The 10414-nt window shown below is 40.8% G+C and overlaps 1 protein-coding gene across 1 annotated transcript in view; it reads left to right on the forward strand.

Annotated features, from left to right (window-relative positions):
* wdr7 (WD repeat domain 7) overlaps positions 1-10414 on the forward strand; it is a 366561-nt gene that overhangs the window by 152159 nt on the left and 203988 nt on the right. The window contains exon 16 of the mRNA XM_083642120.1: positions 5082-5315. Coding sequence (XP_083498246.1) covers positions 5082-5315 — 234 coding nt within the window. The remainder of the gene's footprint in view (positions 1-5081; positions 5316-10414) is intronic.

Raw genomic sequence — 10414 nt, forward strand, 5'->3', positions numbered from 1 at the left:
GTTTTTTCAAATCAAGCAGCATGCCGTTTTGTTACATATCTGGGGGGTAAGTCCCCCTTTAATTACAGTGATATCACATAACATGTCATATCAGGTTAATAACTGTTAATTACAGTAATATCACATAGCATGTCATATCAGGTTAATAACTTAATTACAGTAATATCACTTAACATGTAATATCAGGTTAATAACTTAATTACAGTAATATCACTTAACATGTCATATCAGGTTAATAACTTAATTACAGTAATATCACATAACATTTTTATATCAGGTTAATATCTTAATTACAGTAATATCACATAACATGTTATATCAGGTTAATAACTTAATTACAGTAATATCACTTGACATTTCATATCAGGTTAATTGCTAATTATAGTAATATCACATAACATGTCATATCAGGTTAATAACTGTTAATTACAGTAATATCACATAGCATGTCATATCAGGTTAATAACTGTTAATTATAGTAATATCACATAGCATGTCATATCAGGTTAATAACTGTTAATTACAGTAATATCACATAACATGTCATATCAGGTTAATAACTGTTAATTATAGTACTATCACATAGCATGTCATATCAGGTTAATAACTGTTAATTACAGTATTATAAAACGGCTCTCTCAAATCAAGCAATCTGATTGGTTCACAGCCATTGTATAATTCCAGTAACCGAGTTCAATAACCCATGGCCATGGGTTATTGGTTGCCATGGCAACTCTCTTACTAAGAGAGTAATAATAAGGCTTACCTCAAATGACAACGTAGAAAAAAAAATGGCGGAGACAGCTGTCAGATCCTTGTGAATCGATCTTCGCTTATAACTTTACTAATACTTCGCAGAAAATGATGTTTTGTACAAGAATAGATGCGGGCTAATGTCTTCTTTGCAAAAGAAAGGCTGTTAACCCCGCATTTAACTCCGCATTTAACCCCGTAACGTTAGTTGGTGTCAGCTTTGCAGAGAGCATTCAGCTTCTCAACAAGCGCTGAGAATGCAGCGCTGCGGCTCGAGCTGCCTGTCGGGGTTTCCAGAAAAATCTCAGCTACTCAGCAAGCGCCAGGATTGGCCAATGTCAACTTCAGTCTCCAGAACGATCCAATCAAATCACCCGCATGTTCTTGCGGTCCCGCCTTACAGTAGTGTTTCAACTGACTCTATCAGAATGACATGCCAGTCGGAGTCGGACTTATAGTATTATTATTATTATTATATTATCATACTTGGAAACCGTTTTATAAAAGCAATATAGCACTCGAGCAGCGTGTGTTGTGGAATATATCCCGCTGATAAACTGTTATCCCACTCGGCCTGCGGCCTCGTGGGATAACAGTTTATCAGCGGGATATATTCACCACAACACACTTGCTCTCGTGATATATTGCTTAAATATCACATAGCATGTCATATCAGGTTAATAACTGTTAATTACAGTAATATCACATAACATGTCATATCAAGTTAATAACTGGTAATTACAGTACTAATATCATAGCATGTCTTATCAAGTTAATAACTGGTAATTATAGTAATATCACATAACATGTCATATCAGGTTAATAACTGTTAATTACAGTAATATCACTAAACATGTCATGCCAGTTTAATGACTTAATATAACATATGGCATATCAGGTTAATAACTGTTAATTAATATCACTTATGTCATATCAGGATAATAACTCTTAATAATATCATTCAACGTGTCATAATAACTTAATATCACTTAACATTTCATAACAGGTTAATAACTGTTAATATCACTTAACATGTCTCAGGGTAATAACTGTTAATTAATATCACTTAACAAAGGACAAACATCAGTGGAGCGTTCTCTCTTTATCTGTCTCTGACGGTGATGTGGCTCTCTGCCTGTGGATGGCAGTGTTGATCCACCAGTATAACACACACACACACAAAAATCTTCATATTGATGACACTGTATTTAAAAGTTTTTTTGCAAAGTGACTGTTCTATCGAATTTCACAAAAAGCCATTTATCTCAGAATAAATTTTCTGACGCTGAAACCATGCTGTATTCAACTGCTAATGCTTACATAACTACTAACTCTACAAACTAACTCTTTTATACAGAGAAAGCACACATTCTATTAGTTCTTTTGAGATATTGTGTGTTCACAAAATCCTAACAGAAAAGAATCCTCGGCTCTTGAAAGATGAGCCAGAATCCTCAAAAAAAAACCTTGGCAGAAGCTAACTACAGTATTGAAAAACGGCTGGCAGTGAATGTGTTAAGGAGCCCTAATTTAGTTCACATTGTGGCAATGGACCCCCATATGATGAGATTTGGTCTCTCAGATGCAAATCTGATTTTATTTTTTATGTAGCCTAGATATGATTTTGTCCAGAATTCCGTATATATTAGGTTGAGAGATAACAGAGAATCCTGGAATCCTTTCAAGGAAAAAAAAAAATGGCGGAGACAGCTGTCAGATCCTTGTGAATCGATCTTCGCTTATAACTTTACTAATACTTCGCAGAAAATGATGTTTTGTACAAGAATAGATGCGGGCTAATGTCTTCTTTGCAAAAGAAAGGCTGTTAACCCCGCATTTAACTCCGCATTTAACCCCGTAACGTTAGTTGGTGTCAGCTTTGCAGAGAGCATTCAGCTTCTCAACAAGCGCTGAGAATGCAGCGCTGCGGCTCGAGCTGCCTGTCGGGGTTTCCAGAAAAATCTCAGCTACTCAGCAAGCGCCAGGATTGGCCAATGTCAACTTCAGTCTCCAGAACGATCCAATCAAATCACCCGCATGTTCTTGCGGTCCCGCCTTACAGTAGTGTTTCAACTGACTCTATCAGAATGACATGCCAGTCGGAGTCGGACTTATAGTATTATTATTATTATTATATTATCATACTTGGAAACCGTTTTATAAAAGCAATATAGCACTCGAGCAGCGTGTGTTGTGGAATATATCCCGCTGATAAACTGTTATCCCACTCGGCCTACGGCCTCGTGGGATAACAGTTTATCAGCGGGATATATTCACCACAACACACTTGCTCTCGTGATATATTGCTTAAATATCACATAGCATGTCATATCAGGTTAATAACTGTTAATTACAGTAATATCACATAACATGTCATATCAAGTTAATAACTGGTAATTACAGTACTAATATCATAGCATGTCTTATCAAGTTAATAACTGGTAATTATAGTAATATCACATAACATGTCATATCAGGTTAATAACTGTTAATTACAGTAATATCACTAAACATGTCATGCCAGTTTAATGACTTAATATAACATATGGCATATCAGGTTAATAACTGTTAATTAATATCACTTATGTCATATCAGGATAATAACTCTTAATAATATCATTCAACGTGTCATAATAACTTAATATCACTTAACATTTCATAACAGGTTAATAACTGTTAATATCACTTAACATGTCTCAGGGTAATAACTGTTAATTAATATCACTTAACAAAGGACAAACATCAGTGGAGCGTTCTCTCTTTATCTGTCTCTGACGGTGATGTGGCTCTCTGCCTGTGGATGGCAGTGTTGATCCACCAGTATAACACACACACACACAAAAATCTTCATATTATTTTAAAAGTTTTTTTGCTTCATCTTAGGACATTCATACATGCTACAGTAACATCTGATATTGCAAGCAAGCAAACACACACACACACGCACACACACACACACACACACACACACACACAGAGTACCCTTAGGGGAAGGCTTAGATGGTGTGCGCGTGTGTGTGTGTGCGCGCGCTACCTGCCAGCAACAACAAATGTAAGGTGTAACCACATTTGTAGCATGTCCCTTGTTTGTGTGTGTGTGTGTGTGTGTGTGTGTGTGTGTGTGTGTGTGTGTGTGTGTCCCAGGTACAGATGTATTGTGTCTCTTGGTCAACCAGGAGTCTCCAAGGCTAATTATTGTTCTCTCTTGCTCTGTCTGTCTCTGTCTGGACCAGCTCAGTGGCCTTGTGGTCTGAGTGTCCGCCCTGAGACTGGGAGGTCGTGAGTTCGATCCCCGGCCGAGTCATACCAAAGACTATAAAAATGGGACCCATTTGCCTCCCTGCTTGGCACTTAGTATCAAAGGGTTGGAATTGGGGGGTTAAATCACCATGTGATTCCCGAGCGCGGCGCTGCTGCTCACTGCTCCCCCAGGGGATGGGTCAAATGCGGAGAACAAATTTCACACATTGTGTGACAATCAGTGGGACTTTACCTTTACTTTACCTTTGTCTCTCGCTGTGTCTCTCTCTCTGTCTGTCTCTCTCTCTCTCTCTTTGTCTCTCTGGGAGGTGCAAGTCCAGGCGTAGAGCAAAACAGAATGTGAGGTCATGTGATGAAGATGGTTTTAGCAGGCTGTATTCAGACATGGTTGCTAATGCTATCACTACCCACTTCTACTACGGTTTATAAAAAAACAAACATCTCCTGCGTCCCTCAGTGGAAAATGGATAGCGGTGTTTACTTTTTGATTACAGTCATGAGATCATTACCATGTCAACAAACATACAGCACCATGCAGGTGCCTCTGGTAACACAGTTAGCATCGAGCGGCATATTAGCATTGGTGACAATTAGAACTGATTGTGTGCGTGTGTGTGTGTGCGCGCGTGTGTGTGTGTGTGTGTGTGTGTGTGTGTGTGTGTGCGTGCGTGCGCGCGCCCGCGTGTGTGTGTGCGTGTGTGTGCGTGCGTGTGTGTGTGTGCGTGCTTGTGCGCCCGCGCGTCTGGATGATAAAGTCATTTCAGAAGAATGATAAAATAAATTGTAATGCTGTAGTGAAAGAGCAGCTTGGAGCTGGATCTTATGGGGAAACCATTTAGAAGTCTATTTTTACATCCTTTATTTCACTGGCGATGATGAGTAGTCGTGCTAGACTCAGTTGTCTCTCTCTAACCGCTTCACTCAACTAGAGACTTGGCTCACTCTCCCACTTTTGATTGTTCAAAACTGGCTGGAAACGGATAGCAGCAGTAGTTTACTAACAATCAGCATGCATCACTCTTTCTTCTAACTCTTGTGTTTTCTCCCTCTCTCCTCTCTTCCTCCAGGGAAACCTGCCCAAATACTCGCACACATCTCTGGTGGTGCAGGCCATGAAGACGAACGTGACGGACCCGGACATGCACGTGCTGTTCTTCGACGTGGAGGCGGTGATCATCCAGCTGCTGACGGAGGAAGCCCAGAGACCCAACCCCACTCTGGTGTCTCCAGAGAGCCTGCAGAAGAGCCAGGCCGGCGCCGACAAGGGAGGATCCTTCCTCGCCAACAAGATCTTCAAACAGGTGAGCCGCTGACCGAGGCTCTGAGGAGCTCAAGAAATTATTAGTATCTATCAATGACTATGTTTACATGCACCACATATTCTGGGTTTTGCCCTTATTCCGAAAAGAGAATGTTCCCACGAAGCCGTTTACATGGCTAATGAAATGAATACTCCAGTAATAGTCCCGTGTACAAATTTAACCTGTTTGGAAATACACTATTGCTGCAAAAGTGGCAAGTCGGATCACTCTACGACCAAAACTCACTGAAGTAGCAGCCAAAGAAAAACACTTGTTGACAGGCAGCAGCAATAGGGTCCTTTATGAAACGGAGTACCATCTGTACATGTTGCTATGCATGCTCCCATTACTGTCACTGTAAAACCTCCCTCTTTCATGTGTTCACCCACCTTGTTGAAAAGGTCGGCGTTGTGATTTGTGAACTTCCAAAAACCTGTTGATGTCCAAGTCTTTCATAAGGTGTTTTTTTCCCCTTCCAACCAGAACTGTGGGCTTTTCTTTTGGCCCTGCATCTCTGGCTAGTTTGTTAGTTTACAGCACATACTGTAGCTGACCGTTAGCTGATTGAGACGCTATCCAAAATTCTAAATGTATTTATTTAGCTTATTTATTTATTTAATTGGTACAATGCACATCAATCAACATATCAGCAATACACCTCAATTTAAATCTGCCAGAATTAGCGCAATTGCTAAATTACATCTGTAGTCCCAGTTAGGCTTGCCGCGATTTTAGGTGTTCCCGGTGTTACACAGTGTTGGGGATTACACCGATTACATAACGTGCCCACCGGTAACACCTTTTATTTTTATGGAGGAAGAATTGAAAGGAAAACTCTGCAGTTTCAGTGTGCGCCGATGTAAATTACAAGCGCTCCCTCTCGGCTGCAGTGTGGCTTCGCTGTTCTGGTTAGACCAGCAACTAACGTTAGTTAACGCTATACATCTTATGAACACAAATGATGCCCTCCTCATACACATGTAGGTAAGACCCTTAGCTAAGCCTGCATGTGTGTGCATACTGTTGTCACTGCGGGCCATCTCTGGAAAGGTGCCTTTTTTTTCCACAGCGAAAAGTCGATGCTAACTTAGCATCAATGCTAACGGGAGGGAGGACTTACCAGCATTCAGCATTGCCTGCTTACTGCTGCTTGCTGGTATTGTTAATCCCATGTCAGAAAAAGTCTCCAGGTGTGTCGCTACCGTTAGTTTCTTTTGAGAAAGATTGTCTCCACGGGCGTCTGAAAAGTTGTCTCGAGTCAGATATAGCCATGAGTTGTGATGCAGCCAGTGTTGTATGACTGTGAGCGTCCATGCTAACGTTAGTACTTTAAACAGCAGCAACGTGCGTCTTGTCTCTATGAACCTACAGAATGGACGGTTAAAGCATAGACTCTTGCTTACTTTAAAACTTGTATTATCAACATACATATAACGTAACGTTCGCTCTAGTCTAGCTGCTATGGATACCCGACTGGTGTCTCACTGTTATTGTTCCTGGGAACAACATGCACTAGTAGGAACTAACAATCCTATTGTTTACATTTCCCGGTGTAACCGGTAGTACCGGTTGGGTCACGTGCTTATCATTCGGTGTGAAAATGTTCACACCGTGGCATCACTAGTCCCAGTACACAGACACAAAACCTGAAACAGATCACAACACAACTCACAATTGCAAAAGACAAATCACAAACAGTACAATAACAGATAACAAACAGTACAATAACAGATCACAAACCGCAGAGATGGGAAAAGTACTGACATTCTGTACTTGAGTAGAAGTACAGTTACTTGTGTAAAAAACTACTCTGGTAAAAGTAGAAGTACTGATTCAATTATTTTACTCAAGTAAAAGTAAAAAAGTACAGGCTCTGAAATGTACCCAACGAGTAAAAGTAAAAGTATTTTTACCGTATCTTTCTGAATGACTGAACCTCACATCATAGAATATAATTTGAGGATAAAAGATCCCCTACAAATGTTTTACACATCTTAAAACTCTACTTTAAATAGTGTGCTATGGTTTTTCCACACAAAAAAACCCCATTAAAATCATATCTAGTCCTCCCTCATTAATATTTCCATGATATATGAATGTGCAAATAGTTAGACAAGTTTAACTGCTGGATACAAGGTGTCCCTTACAAAGTGCAGAATCACAATACTCGAGACTGATATGATACTGATACCTAATGGATAAGGAACTGAATGTCCACAGGTTGATCACATTCACAAATTCAAGGTTTATTATTAAGACAGAACTGTCTCTGGTGTTAGAACACCACCATATTCCATATTAGCTGAATGTTGACAGTGCACAAACTGAATGTATGTGTTAGAACAACACCATAAGGGGCCATGCGGTTATTTAAAAAAGAACGCTAACTCTGGAAGCAGCGAGATGAAAATCCTCCTCTCCTGGGAGAAGACTCGAGGTGGGAGGAGTGAAGAGGAGCAGGGCGCTTTTCCTGTTAAACTTTCTTCAGCTTTCAGCGCCCAGAGCGCTGCGCTAAAAAAAACACCACCAGCTTTTAAACGCGATGAAATGCTTCTTGAAAGAGATGCGCGCTAAGCGCGTACTTATAGAGAATGAATTGCAAAAAGAGGAGCGCTAATAAGTGCTGGCTGTCTGCACGGCTCCTAATGTCTGCGTGTGTCTCCCCTCAGAGAAAATCCGGAGTGCCAAGTCATACTATTGGCGGAGCTGGAATGAGCTTTTATCAGCAGCGCTGGGAAACTCGTCTATATACTTCTGCTCCGTTCTCCCGTTTCTACTCATTTTTAAATTACATTCTCGTGCATTTAAACAAAAGTAACGAACCTGTTTTGAAAATGTACACAAGTAAAAGTACAGATACTTGTGTTAAAATGTAACGAGTAAAAGTAAAAAGTCGTCAGAAAATTAAATACTCAAGTAAAGTACAGATACTCGAAAAATCTACTTAAGTACAGTAATGAAGTATTTGTACTTCGTTACTTCCCATCTCTGACAAACCGTACAAAAGACAAATCACAGACCGTATTACTAGAAGAAATTACACAATAAAAAAAGTAACTTGCAAAAGCCCAAGTCTGAAGGAGGGCTGGCCTTACCAGTGTTTAGGGACTGCCAATGTTAGGGCTCTAATGTTTTGGTGACAAGGGGACTACTGCCAATGTTAGGGCTCTAATGTTTCTAATGTTTTGGTGACAAGGGGACTACTGGCAATTTAACTCCCGGGTCCCCCCTTGTGGCTAAAAATGGAGGCCAGCTCTATTGCCAAATCCTCCCTGCCAGCCATGTTATTTTCTAAGCTAGAGGAGCCTGGGACTCTAAATAATTTAAGTTTTGCTATTAAAAAAAAAAGTCAGAATTCTGAACCAGGTTAGGAGTGCTTTGGGTATACCAGATGTTTCTGTTCACACACCAGTTTGTTTGAATCATTCTTTTTTACCCTCACCGTCAGACAGAATTTGCCATGCCTGGAGTGAGAAGGGTCTGGTGGTTTCCATCAAAGACCTGTACATTGATGGCCAATTGTCATCCTTTGATCTGAAGATCTAAAGAGGAAATTTGAGTTGCCCCAAATTGATTAATTCAAATTGATTCGTACTGATTCATAATTTTTTTTCCAATATTTTATTTTATAATTTTTACTACATCAACAAACAAAAACAAACAAACTCAGATACGGGAAAAGAAAGGATTTTGTTTTAAATAAAATAAAAAACAAAATGTACATATACATTGACACCCCAATATCACAGCGTGGTGCCATCAGCCGCACAAGGTGCCTAGGTGCCCGCAAAAGACGCTATGCATGGGACCTCACACAAGGAGGTCCATGGGAGACCAGCCGGACGAGTCACCTGTCGCCCCTAACCTCGTCAAGGTAGGCCAGAAACGGGTCCCAAATAGCTAGAAATCTCTTAAGTGAGTTGGTCCTCAGGAACCTGAGTCTCTCCATCCGTATAACATAGATCATGTCCGCCAACCACACCTGAAAAGAGGGTGGAGAGGGGGACTTCCATTCCTGCAGAATGAGTTTCTTGGCGACAATTGTCCCCTGTGTCAGAGATTGTTGCACAGCTGTAGCGAAGTCGAGAGAGGATTCCGAGCAGCCGAAGATGGCGAATTCTGCCTCCGACTTATTTTGGAGGCCTTAGCGTACCAGTCAAATATTTTGTCCCAGAATCCGGTCAGTGAAGGGCAGAACCAGAACGCATGAGACAGAGTGCCCTCCGATACCTGACACCTGTCACACAGCGGTGAGACACACGGGTAAATCTTGTGCAACTTATGCTTAGAATAGTGAAGACGGTGACTGACTTTAAATTGGATTAGTTGGTGTCTACTATTAACTGAGCAGAGTTGTATCACAGACAGACTCCCATCCCATATAATGTCAGATAAGTCAATGAAGTTCCCCCTGCCACGCTTCTCTAATCCTCTCAGTAGAGGCCCTGGTGCAGTTGTCAAACAGACATACACATCTAGAAATGAGTTGCTTGGAGTGAGGAGGGCTCAGCAATACATGGAAAAAAGCATGTATACATTGGAGCGTTTCAAAGGTGTGAATCTTGGATCGAACATGATTTCTGATTTACAGGAATCTGGGCCAGTTCGTGGCGGGCAACTCAAACTTCCTCTTCAGTAGATCAAAGGATGCAAAATGACCATCTATGTATAGGTATTTGATGGAAACTAGCCCATTCTCACTCCAGGCATGGTAGTTTTTGTCTGACCATAGAGGCAAAAAAGAGTGGTTGACAGATTCATACAAATTAGACATTATGTCCGATCCAAGATTCATGACTTTGAAGTTCTCCCAGATGAACATGCTTTTTTAAATGTTTTGTTAAGCCCTCCTCAAACCAAGCATCTTATCTCTAGGTTTGTGTGTCTGTTCGATGGCTGCATCAGGGCCCCCACTGGGAGGATTAGAGGCATAGCAGGAGGAACTTGGTGTTGATCTATCTGAAATTATATGGGACAGGAGTCTGTCTTTGGTCCAACTCTGCTCAATTAATAGCAGACACCAGCTGATCCAATTTAAAGTCGCTCACCGTCTTCATTATTCCAAGCATAGGTTGCACAAGATTTATACTTCTGTCTCA

This window comes from Poromitra crassiceps, assembly GCF_964638095.1.
Source record: "Poromitra crassiceps genome assembly, chromosome: 8".
Classification (NCBI taxonomy): Eukaryota; Metazoa; Chordata; class Actinopteri; order Beryciformes; family Melamphaidae; genus Poromitra; species Poromitra crassiceps.